Source organism: Mustelus asterias, unplaced genomic scaffold (genome assembly GCF_964213995.1).
Source record: "Mustelus asterias unplaced genomic scaffold, sMusAst1.hap1.1 HAP1_SCAFFOLD_2133, whole genome shotgun sequence".
Lineage (NCBI taxonomy): Eukaryota > Metazoa > Chordata > Chondrichthyes > Carcharhiniformes > Triakidae > Mustelus > Mustelus asterias.
Window position 1 is genome coordinate 25646 of NW_027592078.1, and position 20465 is coordinate 46110.

The 20465-nt window shown below is 42.2% G+C and overlaps 1 protein-coding gene across 1 annotated transcript in view; it reads left to right on the plus strand.

Moving 5' to 3' along the window:
- Window positions 1-1416: 1416 nt before the first annotated feature.
- The window catches only part of LOC144489319 (scavenger receptor cysteine-rich domain-containing protein DMBT1-like), a gene marked incomplete at its 3' end in the record, with an annotated part of 35288 nt that continues 16239 nt past the window's right edge, over window positions 1417-20465 (plus strand). Inside the window, exons 1-5 of the mRNA XM_078207204.1 lie at window positions 1417-1456; window positions 4740-5048; window positions 6552-6806; window positions 13003-13317; window positions 14631-14801. Coding sequence (XP_078063330.1) covers window positions 1417-1456; window positions 4740-5048; window positions 6552-6806; window positions 13003-13317; window positions 14631-14801 — 1090 coding nt within the window. The remainder of the gene's footprint in view (window positions 1457-4739; window positions 5049-6551; window positions 6807-13002; window positions 13318-14630; window positions 14802-20465) is intronic.

Sequence of the window (20465 nt, forward strand, 5' to 3'; positions counted from 1 at the left end):
TTTCACCGTTTCCCTTTTACTGGCAGCTTTCAATAGTTACTTTCCATCGATACAAATATGTGTTATGCTCTCTGTTGAATTGTGTCAGTCTTAGATTTGACACCCAGTCCAACCCCATTGATTATGTGACTTTGAACTCTGCAGTTCTTTTCCAGGCACAACAGACTAAAATACTGATCCTCCCCACTTACTGTGAACCAAATGTTATAGAATTGGAGCGTCATTTTATTACGCAGAATGTAATGTGCTGTGGAGTAAGAGATAATGCACTTAGTGTGGGCTCTCGGCATATATTTTATTTCTATGAATTTTGACACACAGTGGTGGTGTCTGTTCAGAAATCTCTGTGACAGAAATTTGTGTGACGATCCAATTGTTACATACCTAACTGATATGTTCAGTACATATATTCATGATTGCATGTACTTTGAATTGCACATTTGTAAAAATGCTTTGATGAATATGCTGTATTTGCACAGTATTATAGGCTTCCTTCCGAGGGCGAGTCTGTTTGTTTGAGTTCCAATGCAGATTGCTCAGTTTCCTTGCTCACTATTGTCAGATCGTGTTTGGTGGCATTTATTACTCAACCAATAATTTAAAAATATACTGTTTAACTGACGGGATATCGCTGTCACAACATTTATGCTTTTCACGAATTGTACATCATGGAATATTAACTAACTGGATCAAAAAACTACGCTTCATGTGGGGAAGGGAATTCCATAGATTATTTTGCACGGGTTCAGAAACTTATTTTATTGAGAAATAGATGGGAAAAATACCCGCGTGAGTTCAGTCGGTAGCATGTGCTGGTTTGGTTGATGTTCTGCATTCAGGGAGTTAACTTTCCCTCCACACTCCACATTTTAACAACTTTGCTTCCTGCAAGATGTGTTCGGGTTTGCAGTTCCTGTCTATTATGCATCTGAAAGAGTCGTAGTGGCAGCAAAAATGGGCTGCAGTCCGTAAAATGTTAAAATCTAATATTCACATTTGCAAAATTAGAATGTTGCTTAATCAGTTCCAATGAATTATATAATGCAAAAGTATTGCCTATGACAAAATTAGGTAAATTATCTCTCTTGCTGCTGTTGAAATTTCGAATAGAATTTTCCAAGATTTGTTTTAAGCATGAGTTTTGCCATTAAAGTAAACAATTTCACTCTTCACCTCATGGCAGAAGGAAAGAAATCATTCATTTTTGTCAAATATGCCCATTTAAAATACTGATTCCACTCAGCAAGCGGCGGAGTGAATGGACACGGAATGTAGCATGTCCTTGGCAGTTTACTCCTGCGTTTGACTGAAATGCATGTTGCACCATGAATCGTTTTTACCAATCGACAGCTGATCAAAATCAATGAACATGAAAAGTGCGCATTTAATTCCGATGAATGATCATCTGTAGCGAATATGGAACAGTTTGTGTCGAGGAAAATTCACAAGTTAATACGTATGTAGTGTTATTTGACTTTCAGCTCTACCGTTTGAAATAGGCGATTTTATTTCCCATTTTCCTTGCCGTCAGCCTGGAGGGGGATTTATCCTCTTGCGATTTCCAGACAGATAGGAAGAGAGAGAGAGAGCTCAGTGTCAGAATATTGCGAGTTCTAAATCAGAATCCAGGGGGAAAACTGCAGCTGTGCCGACTCCTCCCACACCAACCATTCTGTCAATGGGATTTCAAACTAGAATTTTCGTGTGGCGCAGGGAATTAAAGTTATTAATTTAAAATCACTTGCACTGAATTTAGAATATTCAGAAAAAGTATGCTGCAGATATGTATTCAGGGGAGGAAGGAAAAAATAGCTTTCTTGCTATTAAATATTAAGACTGACATAGCAGCGAGAACATTCAAAATAATACCACTGATTTCACGTACATGGATTGCATGAACAATTATGTCTGGTTATTGATGGCCTCCAACATTCTGAACTATATCATTCAATGGCATCTTTTATTTCATATATTTTTATGTTCAGTTCTTTCCGATAATTAATCGTCTTCACAGACTCTTTGTTAATGGCCCATATCACTTTGGCCATACGTTTTTTTCTGTATCACCTTACATAATGGCCAATATCTTTTCTGTATGTCTTATCAAAATTTCACAATCTCTGGAGATAAACTTGTTTGCTAGCCTAAAGTTGACGGAATAGGTTAGGAATGACATTATCATTGATTTCAATTATATCCGCAGCATGAATTAGATCTGTGCCTTACTCCTGCTCATATTTCTTATGTTCATTAGTCTCTGCTCACTTGTTAGGTATTTACATTATGTCGTGCAGTAAAACGGAATTCATGGTTACAGTTATAGTGATCAGAGTTTTCTGATTTTACAACCAGGAAAATATTTATTCAGTCAAGAGCTGATTATTTGAATACATAATTATTGAAAGTTATGTGATTCGTACAACTGGTCATATTTGTATAGTGTGTGTTCCTTTTGGCCAGTATTTTAACATTGTCTCAAATGTATGGTTAAAAGTAACGTTCTCAGGACATCCAGCAAAACAATATTTAACAGGGAGCTGCTCGAATCCGAATTGAAAAACATGAATGTAAAACAACACAGTAACCATGTGCTCTAATCAAAAGATCACAACAGAGCTAACTTCTGAATTGTCCGAATCTATCCTTCTCTTTTCAGAAATGTCCTGTTTTAATAAACATAATTTCCAACATTTTACATCAGCCTTAAATATTCTTCTTTTTCATTGTATTTTGTTGGCGATTATAATCAGTTCCAGCACCACTTTTACTGACACCTATTGATTTTAGTTGACAAATACTCTTAGTTCCAAATAACAGGAAGCATTGATGTTTCAGAGTCGCTGTAGGTTAATGAGAGCAGAGAATGCCAGTGAGCGAATTAGAACCATAGAAACCATACAGTGCAGAAAGAGGCCATTCGGCCATCGAGTCTGTACCGACCGCAATCCCACCCAGGCCCTATCCCCATATCCCGCCCGCTAATCCCTCTAACCTACGCAACTCAGGACACTAGGGCCATTTTTTTTAAGCATGGCCAATCAACCTCACCCGCACATCTTTGGACTGTGGGAGGAAACCCGGACCAAATCCACGCAGAGACGAGCACATGCAAACCCGGACCAAATCCACGCAGAGACGAGGAGAGTGTGCAAACTCCACACAGACTTTGATCCAAGCCGGGAATCGAACCCAGGTCCCTGGAGCTGTGAAACAGCAGTGCTAACCAGTGTGCTACCGTGTCGCCCGTGAGTCTTTGAGTATCAGCAGCCGCAATAAGGCCAACTGAAATTTGAATTGATTAGCAATCAAGCAGCAAATCAAGCTATGTATCTAAATGGTCATGGGCTGCAAGTATTAGCGAAGGAGAATATGAAAAGTCAAATATATTGAAGAATCCTCCCAGAACTGTTAACATTCTGAACATTATCCCGAATATAATTAAATGTTACTCGCTGTAGATTCTAATATCGTATTACAGCAAAAATATGTTCTTTTTCGGTCATTGACTACCATCAGGGATAATTGGTCAATGGTATTCAGAATTAAAAACTGTAATATCGTCTTTTAAATGTCATTATTCTCTGCAGGGATGGCAACACTATGGTGTTTCAGTCGACTCTTCCAAAATGAACAGCCCAAACGCAACCGCATTTGCACTGTTCAAACAAGAGACCCAACCACAGACACGACAAAGAGAGACTGTACCAAGTTATCAGTGTGTATCTGTGAAAACAATTCGCCTTCTTCTATCACATTACCAATGTTGGATTTCTGCAGGAATTGTATATATTGTTTCATGCGAATCTAATGAAATCACAGATGCCACTTCTGCAAAGTGAAGGGATTTTTTTTCCACAGCCATTTGGTGTATTTAAATGAAACCTTCACTCATTCCGAGCCTGGGCAAACTCCAACTCTCAGCATTTCATTACAGGCGGACCCGGAAACAGTCAACGTCGAGGTAATTGCCCTTTATTTACACATTATCTGATTATATCATTTCCAATCCAGATCATTACATCCAGAGACTGGCCGAGAATCTCAGTGCATTTCTGGTCAGTAAACAGCGCCCCTGCCCTTTAGCAATCACAAGAAGAGAGGCTCGTCCGGGACTTTCCGGAAGGTGTGTCATCCCAGTTGAGGGACTGCTGTTATGTTCATGCATAGTGACAATTGAGGTGGTTCCCTTCAGTGCAGAGGTTGTAGGGTTCTCTTCACTCACACGACTGTCTCTGACAAAAGGGCTATGCTTTCTATCTCAGCAACATTGACGTGCAGACAAGAAGGTCACACACCAGCCTTTCTTATTGACTGCCAGAGACAGGTGCATTTCAGCATTCACTCCGGGCCCAAGCATTCCTGGGACTCTGAGAACGGTTTTCTATCAATCAGTGCCAATCAAGGTGATTAAGAGCACTGTCACCCTGCTCGTCCCGTTCCCCGTCAGCTCTCCTTGGAATACAGAATAAATTCCGGGCCCACAGCGACCAAGATTCTTCTTGAGCAGCTGCCTTGGCGGAATCTTCTCTCTGACTCCTGGTACCTGCTCACTCACGTGGTTTCCATATATTTATCTTTCTATTGTTTCATGTTTCAAATTAATTTCGTCCTTTATTGCGAACCTAGGATAGTCCAACTGGCAGATTGATTCTTCATTATAATCGTGAATGTGTTGTCCCTGTGCTGGGAGACTGGGGGTTTAACTGGTTTTGAATCTTGCTATCATTTGTACTGGACAGAAAAACTACGACTGGTGAGCGGGATCAGTGAATGCGTTGGGAGATTGGAGATTCGCTACTTAGGGCAGTGGGGGACTGTGGAAGATTCTCCCTGGGACCTGGCAGATGCTGCTGTTGTGTGTCGGGAGCTCGGCTGTGGGACTGCACTCTCTGCTCCCCGTGGGGCTTACTTTGGCGAAGGATCCGGATACATTGTGACCTACAATGTTCAGTGCAGAGGGAACGAGAACGCCCTGCGGAAATGTCAGTCAGGTGGATGGTCGCGATATGACTTGTCACATTCCTATGATGCCTCTGTCATCTGCTCAGGTATTTACTTTTCTGCTTTCTCCATGTTTTATTTTCCCGACGACGAGGGAACTAACCTGGAACTGTCCGTCACCAGAAATGGAATGATAGTCATTGTCCAATTTGTCAGCGCATACTCATGTTGCATTCATATTAGAATGAACAAACCCCTCTGTAAGCAGTACGTAAATATTTGTCCTTTACCGCTCATCACGTCGTCCAGTGAAGTTTTCCCGAAAGCCACAGCCGCTGAGCTAGATTGCGGGGAATGTCACAATCACAGTTTAAATTTCCATTCGCGAAGCCAGCAGCCGCTCCCAGGCATTGATCAACCAAAAGTTCTTGGTTGCATTGGCCGTTTGTGGTGCGTCTGATCGCGTACATGAAGGTGAAGTCGGCCAAGGAAGTTTCTGAGCTCCAATGGATCAGCAGTTAGTATGGGTAGCTGAGAATGAAGAGACATAGTAAGATGCATATTTCATGATATATTGATTCGCATTTGAATATTTATGCCGTGCACTCAGAGATGGAAACACAGATTGGTCATAAGAAACACAGACACGTCCCTGGGACAGATTGAGAAAGAAAACACAATTCATTAGTGTCCCTGACCCACATTGCTCTCCCGGCCTCACTCACAGTTGATTCGTTGGCGATTTACAAAATGTATATTAAGTGGGATGTGACTACGTAAACGGAAATGACGTTTGCTGATCAACTGCTTGTGTATTTTGTGAATAATTTTCCAGTGGAATGCTTATGAACATTCGTAAGTCTCTCTTTAAGCACATAGCCACATTGAAGCTGACAATCCATACATCTTTTGCACACCTATCTTCCATTGTCCCAACCGAATGTCTTCAGTTACCTATCCGATTTCGCGCTGATTTGGCAGATTCCGAATGTCCCAAACAAATCCTTCTAATTTCTCTCCACTGCATATTCTCGGGGTGTGAACAGAATGACCATTTGTCCCACAGAATAGAGATGGCCAATTCCTATCTGAGTTTGATGGGATTCCCTTGTTTGCAATAACTTCCTAATATTAAATCTCATCAGGTTCCACAAACACAGCCAGGTGACAGGAATGTACAGTTGAAATGTTGAAATCGGACAGTTTATTAAGCATGTGTCGGAAAGATAAAAGGCCAAGTTTCTGTTAGCATAATTAGAAAATAATTAATATCAATAGGACAAATATTATTTGTGATATAATTCAATAAGCATTTTACTTCGTAAGAAATGGTTAGACTGCAGCATTTCAGTGACATTTTCATTGTTGAAAAGAAAGCAAGGCAACATACAGTGATATCTAAAAAAATAATTAATAGAATAGCAACTACGTTAAAACTGATATCTCCAGCACTTTCGCACACAGGGGGACGATAGAGTTCATGCGATTAAATGTGCCATGTGACGTTGATCAATAACGATATGGGATTAATGTTGACTTTTGCCGACATTTTCTCGAATTTTTCATCGAAAATAGTTTCAGAATTATGTGTATCCAAATATATTTCTCAGGAAGTACACTGCCCAGGCTGCTGAATGGAAGCCATCCCTGTGCTGGGAGGCTGGAGATTTATTGGAATGGAAACTGGGGAACAGTTTGCAAAGATGAGGCATGGTCATCACCTGAGGCGGAAGCTGTTTGCCAGCTTTTGGATTGTGGTTCTGTCACAGCGATGCCGCTTATCTCTCATTTTGGTCCAGGGTCAGGGCCTGTGATTGGTCGAGAAGGTTGTGGACACCAGCAAGATTTTGCAGTAATCTGTTCAGGTACAAACCCTGATAATTCGGGAAATTAATGTCTTATCCACAAATACTACGTGGTCTGCCTCAGAAGGCAGCGGACAAATGCGGAGCTTTCTTTTTTAAGACAGTTCGATAGATGATTATTGGACAAAGGGATCAAACGTTATTGAGTGAAGGTCGTAATGCATATATCTAAATACGAATAAGCCAGACATTGTCTTATAGAATAGCGGTGCAGTGTCGAGGAAGTGAATAACAGATCACTGCTCCTATTTGGTATTCCCGAACACTCTTATTAATAATGTCGCGATTTAATAACAGGGACGCGTTCCTGCGCGGTTTGCTGCAACATTGCAACAATTTCTGGACGAAAACAAATACAATATTACTTGAATGACTATAATAATCCATTACTGATTAGATTACTTTTGCAATAATAAATTTGTTGCAATATTTAATTGGGCGACAGGAAGGTTGACTTAATGCGCCTCTGGACTCACTGCTCAGGTTCCTCCTACATGCAAAAGCGAATGGCTGGATCACTGCCGGGCACAGCACAATTTATAATAACCGAGGAAGAGAAGCCATTGGCTTCGACAGCGCTGAGATTTTTGAAAAGAAAACCGAATACTGCTCTGCTATAATTGCAGAGTGATTCATATACATTCCCGAATAACGAGCTTCCTCTATATTTCGTCAATCACAGAATTCATACAGTGCAGAAGGAGGTCATTTGGCCCATCGATTCTGCACCGACCCTCCAAAGCAACATCTCACTCAGGGTTCTCGAGTTCTTATCGCACTCCTGTCCATCCCTAACTGCCCTAGAAAAAGTGGTGTCATGCTGTCTTCTTCAGCAACTGCAGTCCATTTAATGTGGCTGAGGCATTTGCCCTTTCCACTATCTTTCAATTTACGAATACTGAATTCTTGAAACGTGGGTGCGGGTATGGATGAGAGGGGAATAAAAAGTGAGGGCAGAGGTATTGACCTGGCGTGGCTATACTCAATTTCTGTTCAGAAGACAGTTTAGAGGCCTGATTTGCGCTCATGACTCAGATGGTATCTAAGTCTGTTTTATATTATTGTAAGAAGTTTAACAACACCAGGTTAAAGTCCAACAGGTTTATTTGGTAGCAAAAGCCACACAAGCTTTCGAAGCTCTAAGCCGCTTCTTCAGGTGAGTGGGAATTTTGTTCACAAACAGAGCTTATAAAGACACAGACTCAATTTACATGAATAATGGTTGGAATGCGAATACCCACAACTAATCAAGTCTTTAAGAAACAAGACAGCCAGTGAAACTCTGCAGGTCCACGCAACTGTGGGAGTTACAAATAGTGTGACATGAACCCAATATCGCGGTTGAGGCCGTCCTCGTGTATGCGGAACTTGGCTATCAGTTTCTGCTCAGCGACTCTGCGCTGTCGTGTGTCGCGAAGGCCACCTTGGAGAACGCTTACCCGAATATCAGAGGCCGAATGCCCGTGACCGCTGAAGTGCTCCCCAACAGGAAGAGAACAGTCTTGCCTGGTGATTGTCGAGCGGTGTTCATTCACCCGTTGTCGCAGCGTCTTCGCGACACACGACAGCGCAGAGTCGCTGAGCAGAAACTGATAGCCAAGTTCCGCACACACGAGGACGGCCTCAACCGGGATATTGGATTCATGTCACACTATTTGTAACTCCCACAGTTGCGTGGACCTGCAGAGTTTCACTGGCTGTCTTGTCTGGAGACAATACACATCTTTTTAGCCTGTCTTGATGCTCTCTCCACTCCCATTGTTTTGTTTCTTAAAGACTTGATTAGTTGTAAGTATTCGCATTCCAACCATTATTCATGTACAAACAAAGAACAAACAAAGAACAATACAGCACAGGAACAGGCCCTTCGGCCCTCCAAGCCCGCGCCGCTCCCCGGTCCAGGATTGAATCCTGAATCCAGGATCCCCGCCCAATTTTCCAGCCTATCTACATCCTAATATCCTATCCACCGAGCTGTCCCTCACAGCTACGATGCTTTGTTCATCACAACCTATTAACTCACCCCCACCCCCCCCCCCCCATTCCAGACCATGTGATCTCCAGGGAGAGGCGAAAACCCAGAGTGAAAAACCCCAGGGCCAATATGGGGAAAAAAAATCTGGGAAATTCCTCTCCGACCCCCTGAGGCGATCGAAACGAGTCCAGGAGATCACAATGGCCCTGATCGGAAAATGCTTCCCAACCCTATTCATTTCCACTTCCACGAACACCATATGAATTCCCTGCCCCCGAGACAGGTTCCCAACTATCCGCAGTCTCGCTCTGTACAGGCACCAGCAAGATGATCATAGAATGAAGCCTTAAAACGAGAAACAAGGAACAATTAGCCCGCGCCGCTCCCTGGTCCAAACTAGACCACTCTTTTGTATCCCTCCATTCCCACTCCGTTCATATAGCTGTCTAGATAAGTCTTAAACGTTCCCAGTGTGTCCGCCTCCACCACCTTGCCCGGCAACACATTCCAGGCCCCCACGACCCTCTGTGTGAAATATGTCCTTCTGATATCTGTGTTAAACCTCCCCCCCTTCACCTTGAACCTATGACCCCTCGTGAACGTCACCACCGACCCGGGGAAAAGCTTCCCACCGTTCACCCTATCCATGCCTTTCATAATTTTATACACCTCTATTAAGTCTCCCCTCATCCTCCGTCTTTCCAAGGAGAACAACCCCAGTTTCCCCAATCTCTCCTCATAACCAAGCCCCTCCATACCAGGCAACATCCTGGTAAACCTCCTCTGTACTCGCTCCAAAGCCTCCACGTCCTTCTAGTAGTGTGGCGACCAGAACTGGACGCAGTATTCCAAATGCGGCCGAACCAACGTTCTATACATCTGCAACATCAGACCCCAACTTTTATACTCTATGCCCCGTCCTATAAAGGCAAGCATGCCATATGCCTTCTTCACCACCTTCTCCACCTGTGACGTCACCTTCAAAGATCTGTGGACTTGCACACCCAGGTCCCTCTGCGTCTCTACACCCTTTATGGTTCTTCCATTTATCGTGTAGCTCCTCCCTACATTATTCCCACCAATATGCATCACTTCGCATTTATCAGGATTGAACTCCATCTGCCATTTCCTTCCCCAAATTTCCAGCCTATCTATATCCTTCTGTAGCCTCTGACTATGTTCCTCACTGTCTGCAAGTCCTGCCAGTTTTGTGTCGTCCGCAAACTTACTGGTCACCCCAGTTACTCCTTCTTCCAGATCATTTATATAAATCACAAACAGCAGAGGTCCCAATACAGAGCCCTGCGGTACACCAGTAGTCACAGGCCTCCAGCCGGAAAAAGACCCTTCCACTACCACCCTCTGTCTTCTATGACCAAGCCAGTTCTCCACCCATCTAGCCACCTCCCCCTTTATCCCATGGGATCCAACCTTTTTCACTAGCCTACCATGAGGGACTTTGTCAAACGCTTTACTAAAGTACAATGTAAATTGAGTCTGTGTCTTTATAAGCTCTGTTTGTGAACAGAATTCCCACTCACCTGAAGAAGGGGCTTCGAGCTTCGAAAGCTTGTGTGGCTTTTGCTACCAAATAAACCTGTTGGACTTTAACCTGGTGTTGTTAAACTTCTTACTGTGTTTACCCCAGTCCAACGCCGGCATCTCCACATTATATTATTGTGCCAAACTGTTCTCCCATTACAGTCCAGCTGACTAGACATGAATGTCGTACTGAACGGAAATGTTATACGTACCTGGCCACTGCATTTCTTGTTCTGACTACACTAACACGTAGAGTTTCACGGACTTACTCTGTCCCTAATTTCCTTTTATTTCATCAATAGTTGCAACTTAATGTCAGCTGCAGAAATAACACTTCAGCGTCATTTTGGATTCAAGTGTTCGATTGAAATATAATCAAGTGTAGACAATGTTGCAGGCTGGGATGACTGTAGGGACTATGGTTATTCCAGATACTCAAGTTTCTCTCGTTCAACACAGGGTAAAAATGAAAGTGAAATGTGACGCCTAATGTTGCTGTCTGGGTTCTGAATGAAAACATTAAAGAAATGAAAAGGGAGCAAAAAATACATTGGTTTCGATCTGAAAGAGATTATTTGTCTTGGACTTCTCATTTTTTCTCTTCATAGATGCTTGCAGAGCTTTCAGTGGGGATAGTGTTTATTTTTTACATCACACTGATCGCATTGGATTCGTCAGAATAAAAATATAGTACCGACAAGCGTACAGTGATATTTCAAACAGAAGCGTTGGCCGGGTGTGACGGTGGAGGAACATTAGGCATTGGGAGGTGGTCTCGGTGCTGAACAATTGCTATTGGACGGAAATCCAATCAAACTAAGAACGAAATCTGACAAATTCATGTTGATGAGCTATGTGATAAGTGGTCATTGATAAGTAAATTGCACTCTCGTGAATTGATATTACTCAGGTCGCCGAAATGCTGCACGAGCAGATGGAGAGTCCCGATGCTCGGGTAGATTGGAAATCCAGCACGCTGAACACTGGGAAACAGTGTGTGATCTTCACTGGGATTGGAATGCCGCAGATGTGGTCTGTGCTCAGCTGCAATGTGGAGTCGCTGTGAATCTACCAAGACGCGTCCAGTTTCGACAGGGCACTGGTCTCATACGGAGGAATCGCTTGGAATGTAAAGGGAATGAGACAAGTCTGTTCCATTGTCCTCTTTCTCCAGTAACTCAACACGAGTGCACACACAGAAACGATGTCAATGTGATTTGCTCCAGTGAGTACAAACAAAAAAACCCAAACAATCCCTGTAATGAATAAAACCAAAGGAAATGACATTATTGCCATTCCCACGAACAAAAGCATATCCAAACCAGTCTAACAGTTCAAATCGTTTTGACACTGGCCTCATCAAACGTTACCAATAATCCGCAATCACTTTTTAAATGAGGAAGTTATCAAAATGACGTTTGTTGCTGGGTAATTTGATACATATTTTTATTTACTTCGAAGTTGGGTCTCCTTTCTGCATATTTGATGTACCATTCATTGTCAAATGAGTAGTACTGTGCCCTATCACTAACCGTGCAAAACCTCAAGAACTTCATCCAGAAGTGCGTCATTAACTTTTCGTTCGCTTCATTAACCATACGGTTACATAACTTGCCAAGTGAGCACTCATATAAAATTGAATCATTGAGATCTAAAAATATATATATTTCGTAGGTTTATCTCATGGTTAAGTGCAGAGGGAACAATTTGCCACTTGCGCACCTTGTTAAATAAATATGTATTTGCTGTCTTTTACATTCAATTTCATTTGAGTTCATTGATCTGATGTTGCACACACCCTCTTGCCTTCCTTCCCCGAGCAATGGCGTTAAGTTTCCAGCTCTGTCAACATTCGCTTCTGCCAGAAAACCTTCCCAAATCACCACATCAGCACTGTTCTCAATTTCCATACCCTTCTACGTCTAGTCCCCTCAGTTGACATTAATTGGCTATTGTTTCAGTTATTTGCTGCAACATCTCTTTCGGTAATGGTAAGGGAATCAACATTGACCACGCACTTAAATGCCACAGGTGACAGAACAGGTCAGTTGATGAAATCTGCGCAACGATTGCTTTAGCAACACAACTCCTCTTTATTACTGATGAGGCAGATGTCAAAATTAGGATTAAACACGCTGCAATCGATTTGCAAGCAAATCTCAAGGAATTAAATGATCCCCAGGCAAGCAATCTAATTGAACGGCAGCAGGTAAGGTTCCATCCATCCTGCTACTTACACAAGCCATGGCGCATTGGTCTGCTTCAAAATTCTAGAGCCCTCTATCTAACATGAGGACCTTCTAAAACAATACATTTCACGTTCTTTTCCTGCGTGATCCTGGGAAATATAGCAGGTGAGTTTTGTTGCTTTGAGAATAATTCATCAGACATCTTAAATGCGTCACGTAATATTCAGTTTTAAGTACATTTCGAATGTATGGCAGATATGTGTTCCTTTAATTTCCCCAACATTGTACTCTGCTTGGTATTGGCATCAAATTGAATATTTCTTCAAAACGTATTCACTGGTGAAAAATATAAGGCTGAATGCTCTTCTTAAATTTCTGTCAGCTATTGCAAAAAGGAGCAAACAATGACAGTGACTTAAAGTGTCAGTTTTAATAACCTTCTTTCTTATTTAGTTCAACTTCTGCTTTACAATTTGTTCCTATTTTTCAGATGAAAGCTGGTCATTGAGATTAACGAATGGGGGAAGCAGTTGCGATGGGCGAGTGGAGATTTACCACAACAGCTCTTGGGGCAGAGTGCAGGACAGCTTCTGGGATCTGAATGATGCCAACGTTGTTTGTAGACAATTGGAATGCGGCGACGCAATATCCGTTTATAACTCTTCAAAGTACGGAGAGAGTGATGAGCCTGTGTTGTTGAATGATGTCCATTGTGAAGGAAACGAATCACACCTCCGGAGCTGCAGATCATTTCTACTGGATTCCTCTCTCAATGACAGATTCGGCGTTGGTGTTCTGTGCTCAGGTGAATAAAACTGTCGTTGCTTGCGAAACATAAAGAACACATTCTAACTGCTGAGGCATTTAGTAATGTTATTTTCCCTTTTTGTGGTGTCACCAAAACATGTTGTTAAGGTAATGAAGGTAGAGATGGGTGACCGAGCTGGATGTGCACGGCGAACAGATTTTATGGTGGATTAAAGCAAGGCAAAACTCACAACGGTCAACACAGGAACAAAATAGAGAACGCAACATGAAATAATGCCAAAAAATACATGCCAAAAACGTCATTAAATTGGTAGCTATATGCGTTTCACAGCACAATGAAAGACGGTGATGTGAGTGAGGAATTCATTTCAGAATATATGAAGGGTTCAGGACAAGGTTGAAGCTCCTGTTAGGACTGAGTACTCGAAGCACTTTGAACAGCCGTTTAAATCTTTAGTTCGGCAGCATTTGAAGTATGTGTGCTGTTATGGTGATCACACTGTCAGAAGGACGTGGATGCTTTTTAGAGTGTGCAAAAAAGGCTCTTCCAGCATCTTGCCTGGAGGATTTTAGGTATGAGGCAAGGTTGGATAAACCAGGATTGTTTTCACGGGCAGGACGCAGGTTCAGAATGACCTGATTGAAGTCAACAACGCCATAAGAGGCATACAAAAATCTGAGGTCACGTGGATAGTCAGAGGCTTTTTTCTCAGGGTGGATAGGTGGACGACAAGAGGGCACAGGTTTAAGTTGATAGGTGATAAGTTTATGGGAGTCCTGCGGGGAAACGTTAGCACAAAAAGGATGGCGGGTGCCTCCCATCCATTGGCTCTGTGTACACTTCCCGCTGCTCGGCAAAGCAGCCAGCTTAATTCAGGACCCGACGCACCCCGGGCATTCTCTCTTCCACTTTCTTCCGTCAGGAAAATATACAAAAATCTGAGGTCACGTACCAAACGACTCAAGAACAACTTCTTCCCTGCTGCCATCAGACTTTTGAATGGGCCTACCTTGCATTAAGTTAAACTTTCTAAACACCCTCGCCATAAATGTAACACTACATTCTGTACGCTCTCGTTTCCTTCCTTTTGGACTATATGGTTTGTCTGTTTAGCGCGCAAGAAACAATACTTTTCATTGTGTGTAATACATATCACAATAATAAATCAAATCAAATCAAATGAAAAGAAAACACTGCCAGTGGAGGTGGTGGAAACAGGCAAATTAGCAACATTAAAGGTGTATACACATGAACGGGAGTCGATCAGAAGCATAGAAACCATGTATTGGCGCAGTTTTAGTCGGGTCTTTTCTCCTGTGCTGTACTGTTATTTTTTTTCTTTTTAAAAGACATCAGAAATCCAGTGAACTTGACATGGTTAGATCTGGAAACGCTGAGGAGATGTGACATGATTGTGGGTGTGATGTACAAAATGGATATGCTTGAACACTATGATCCTCATTTAAAATTGAAGACGTTTGTTGAGCGGACCTCCTGTGTAGAGCAAGCAGAGCAGCGACGTTGAGGCAGAATTCTTAGGAATGGGTTAACAACGGGTTATGTGAGTGAAAGTTTTAAAGAGTAAATAATAGAATATAGGCCAGAAGGAGAGTTAAATATATGAAATCCTGGCTACAAAGCGAAAAATAGCACCTAAAGGGCTTATGAACGAGGCAAATGTGAGCCTTGATATTGGTCAAACTGCTCAGACTTGTGAAGAGGAGTTTGTGGGACAGAAAGGCCGTTTCCGTTAAAGCACAGTTATGGATTTTTTTGTGCGATTTGAACCGTAGAAAAGTTGGAGTGAAGTTATCGCATTAACTTCACATTAAAGTTTCATTATGTTTTGAATTGTTGGAACTGATATCTTTTGTGGAAATTGCGTTATTCTGTGAAGAACTTTGTTTGTGCAAGCTCAAATGACACAGTTGTTTTTTGCAACAGTTCCCAAATCCGGATAAAGGCACAGGAGATAAACATCTGTCCAGAAGATATTATGGTCCAATGCATTTTAATGAATAGTTGAGGATTAAAACTTGCATTACGAGATACATGAGATCTATTTATTTCAGTTGTTACATTTTAATTGTCAGTGAAGTGATGGATTGTTACAGCTAATAGTACTTTCATCGACAGACAAAGGAAGGTTACTGACGTTTACTTAAGCTGAGCATGTTTTTGAATCGGAAAATATGATTTTTTTTCTTTTGGAATATTTTACTTCAGTCAAATACTGATGACAATCTAAACATATTTCGGAATTTTGAACTATACCCTTAGATATATAGAGGTTAGGGGTTGGCTGCGTGCGTGTGTGTGTGTGTGTGCGTGAGTGAAGAAGACAGCCTGCAAATTGAATTACTCTGCTCTGGGTGATGGTGCAGAATGAATCAGACATACTTGGAACGTCATGAGGTTGGTCGAAGCCGAAATACTGAATTTCGAAAGTAGATAGACCGAATTTTCCGAGTCTGTGTTGTCTACCTTATTGAATTCAGAGCAGCTATGTATTGAGTAGTATCGCTGCATTGTTATAAATAAGCACCAATGTGGGAGTTGGGTTGCTTACTTGTGTGTATGACAAAGTGGTTAGTATTTTTGGGGGGGATTGTTTTGAAGGACTGATTTTAAATCTGAAACTGTAATCTTGCGTGCAAGAATTCAGTTTTCTTTCGGTTAATAACTCTTTCAGGTCAATAATGCTTTCTAACTTTAGGAAACTAAAATGATAAAATTATAATATATAAACTTAAACAGAAAATTCTCAAATTATGGGGAAATTTCGCGTTGTTCACTTCAGTGGGTTAATTTGCACGTTTTCTGAATGCAGAAAAAAAACATGTGGCCCAGGACATCAATAATCTCTCCGGGTTATGATATTATCAGCAATACGCATTGCTGACACAATAGCAATATAACGATGGGTGTTGCTCTGGTGTAGTTAGTGGCAATTTCCGATCTGAAACATGCAGCTTCAGATCGTAATTCTTTTTACAAATGTTAAATAGTAATTTTGAAGCCAATTTAGTGGAATAGTGTCATAAAGCACCGTGCAAATATCATAAAGCAAACCACAGAATCATATGTTTGAGGGTATAAACATATTAGACAGTGGATTAAACAGTTCAGCAGGAAATAGTTGAAATTAATCCATTGCAACGTTCACTGAGGAATAGGATAAAGTAGATACATAATTCAGGAAAGTGGTGATGAACTTGCAGTTTGCCCTGACGAGCTTCAAAATGGGGGAATCCCCCCGCCCGGATGAATTGCATCTCAGCATGCTGTGGGAGGCGAGGCAGGATATAGCAGAGGCACAGAGATACTTTCTGAATTCTTCTCTGGGGGAAGTGCCAGTGGACTGGAGGATGACTAATAGGGTTCCAATTTGCAAGAAGGGTGATAGAGATGAACAATTTAAATACATATTTCTGAGTCTCACATCAGTGGCAGAGAAATATTGGAGAAATATTTTGAGATGAGAATTAGTATCCATTCGGATAGGCATGAGTTAATTATGGAAAATCAGCTTGGCTATGTCCAAGGTTGGTCATGATTAACAACTTTGTTCGGACTTTTGTGAATGCAATCAAGTTTGGGGATGAGGAAAGTTCAATTGATGTAGTTGAGGTTTTAGCAAAGCTTTGACGAGGTCCCATTTGTCAGACAGATTGTGAAGGTTTCAGCATGTGGAATTCAGGACGACATGGCGAGATAGCTCAGGAACTGCTTCGTAATAGGGCACAGATGTTAGTGTTAGAAGGCCGTCGAGTGACTGGAGGCCAGTGCCTAGTGGTGTGCCACATAGATCACCACTGTGACCCTTATTGTGTATTATATACATAACTGATATAGACAGAATATGAGGGGAGCATTAAACAAGTTTGCAGATGACATGTAAAATGGGAGGGTGGTTAATACTGAAGGAGAATACTGTGTTAATACTGAATTTACAGAAACATGCAGGTGGGTTGGTCAGATGGACAGAACAGTGACAACAGTCATTTAACCCTGATAAGTGCAAGGTGAAGAAGAAACAACGCCAGGATGCATTTAATGAATGGCAGGGCACTGGGAAGCTCGTAGGAACAGACTTATGCACAGTTCCTTGAAGTCGGCGGAGCACATGAATAGTATAGTTAGAAAGGCATGTGGGATACTTGCTTTTATCAGTCGTGGCATAGATTATAAGAGTGAAGAGGTAATATTGGAACTGTACAGAACGTTGATTAGACCGCAAATGGAGTATTGTGTGCAGTTATGTTCAACTCATTATAGGAAGGATATGATAACACTAGAGTGGGTACAGAGGAGGTTCAAAAGCATGCTGCCTGGGATGGAGAATTTGAGCTACAATGAGAGACTGGATAGGCATGGATTGTTTCCTTTAGATAAGAGAAGGCTGAGGGGTAGGGGTATATTTGAGGTATATAAGATTATGAGAGGCATGGACAGAGTGATTATGGAGAAGCTGGTCCCGTTGGTAGAGGGGTCATTCACAAAGGAGCATAGTTTTTGGATATGAGCCAGAGATTCAGAATGGATTTCAGTGAAAGAAAAAAAACGCCCAGATATGGTGGGAATCTGTAAAACATTGCTGGGGAATGTAGTGGAGGCCGGAAAACCTACAATCTTTACAAAAAAATCGGATGAGCACTTGAAATATCATAAAATTCAAGAACATGGACAAGTACAGGCAAATAGGATAAACGCGTATTTAGTGCTGATGACTGTCGGTGCCGACTCATTGGGCCAAATGGCCTTTTCAGCACTGTCTGAATCTAATACTTTGCGGCAATCTTTTACAACATAGAATGTTGATCATATTAATCTTTGGATCCAGTAAGTGCGGTCTTGATAAATTTGCTGTCAGTTCGTACACAGCAGCATTGTCCTCAGCTTAAGGGTTAACGAGATTTTTCTTTTCCAATTCTGAACGTCCACTCCTTTCAAATTCCTGGTCACAAGCTGCACTAAGACTGATTATGTTTCATCGTGTTTCCTTTACTTTTTGAGCTGCAATTGTTTATCGTACAAATGGTCCTGTTTATTCTGACCAAGATTCTATGATTTTTTCCCCTCTTTCGTACCATCCAATAGCCACACGGTAGCTAATCAGTAGCTAAATTAATCGAATGTTTTAACTTTGCTAAGAAAGGTCATGACAGGGCTTACACATCGCCCATAATCTCTTTCCGAGTACTACTAGCGTATTCAGTTTGTTATATCGAAATGGATTCTGCTCAGAAGAGGCAAATAGCATTTCGAAAGATATTCAACTTAGCACATTGTCAAAGGGAGAGTCCGATGCTGGGAATCACATGAGTAAAAGAATGAGATAGGAGGTACCACGTGTTTCTAATAATATTCGCATTACCTCCAAACATGTTGCACATTTAGGAAAAAATGCAGGAGATATGTACAGCTACATTTAATTCGAGCTATATTTTGAAGTCGAGGTTATATAGCAGGTCGATGCAACTTTGCACAAGATTGATGAGTGGGTCATATAGAACAAAACATCAGGGCATGCTTCGCTTCTCTAACAATGTCCATAATTTTATTCATACGTTAGGAACGAAAGGGTTGTCAGGGAAAAAATCGGACCTCTCAGGAACAAAAGTGGGGAATTATGCTTAGAGCCCAAAGAAGTAGGGGAGATCCTAAATGAGTACTTTGTGTTGGTATTCACAAAGGAGAGGGATGTGTTGACTGGGAGTGTCTCGGAGGGGAGTGTTGACCCGTTGGAGAAAATCTCCATTACAAGGGAGGAAGTTGTCGGTTTGTTAGAGAATATAAAGACTGACAAATCCCCAGGGCCTGATGGAATCTATCCAAGGCTGCTCAGGGAGACGAGAGATGAAATCGCTGGGCCTCTGACGCTAATCTTTGTCTCGTCACTGGACACAGGTGAGGTCCCAGAGGATTGGATGATAGCTAATGTGGTCCCGTTATTTAAGAAGGGTAGGAAGGATAACCCAGGTATTTATAGGCCGGTGAGCTTGACGTCCGTGGTGGGGAAGTTGTTGGAGAAGATTCTTAGAGATAGGATGTATGCGCATTTAGAAAGGAATAAACTCATTAACGATAGTCAGCATGGTTTTGTGAGGGGGAGGTCATGCCTCACTAAATTGGTGGAATTTTATGAAGAAGTGACTGGAATGGTTGACGAGGGAAGGGCCGTGGATGTCGTCTATATGGACTTTAGTGAAGCGTTTGACAAAGTCCCTCATGGTAGGCTGGTGCAAAAGGTTGGATCTCATCAGATAAAGGGGGAGGTGGCTAGTTGGGTAGAGAACTAGCTTGGTCACAGAAGACAGAGGGTGATAGTGGAAGGGTCTTTTTCCGGCTGGAGGCCTGTGACTAGTGGTGTTCCGCAGGGCTCTCTATTGGGACCTCTGCTGTTTGTGATTTATATAAATGATCTGGAAGAACGTGTAACTGGGGTGATCAGTAAGTTTGCGGACGACACAAAATTGGCAGGACTTGCAGATAGTGAGGAGCATTGTCAGAGGCCACAGAAGGATATAGATAGGCTGGAAATTTGGGCAAAGAAATGGCAGATGGAGTTCAATCCTGATGAATGCGAAGTGATGCATTTTGGTAGAAATAATGTAAGGAGGAACTATACGATAAATGGCAGAACCATAAAGGGTGTAGATACGCAGAGGGACCTGGGTGTGCAAGTCCACAGATCTTTGAAGGTGACGTCGCAGGTGGCGAAGGTGGTCAAGAAGGCATATGGCATGCTTGCCTTTATAGGACGGGGCATAGAGTATAAAAGTTGGGGTCTGATGTTGCAGATGTATAGAACGTTGGTTCGGCCGCATTTGGAGTACTGCGTCCAGTTCTGGTCGCCACACTACCAGAAGGACGTGGAGGCTTTGGAGAGAGTACAGAGGAGGTTTACCAGGATGTTGCCTGGTATGGAGGGGCTTAGTTATGAGGAGAGATTGGGTAAACTGGGGTTGTTCTCCCTGGAAAGACGAAGGATGAGGGGAGACTTGATAGAGGTGTATAAAATTATGAAAGGCATAAATAGGGTGAACGGTGGGAAGCTTTTCCCCAGGTCGGTGGTGACGTTCACGAGGGGTCACAGGTTCAAGGTGAAGAGCGTGGGGGAGGTTTAACACATATATCAGAAGGAGATATTTTACACAGAGGGTGGTGGGGGCCTGGAATAC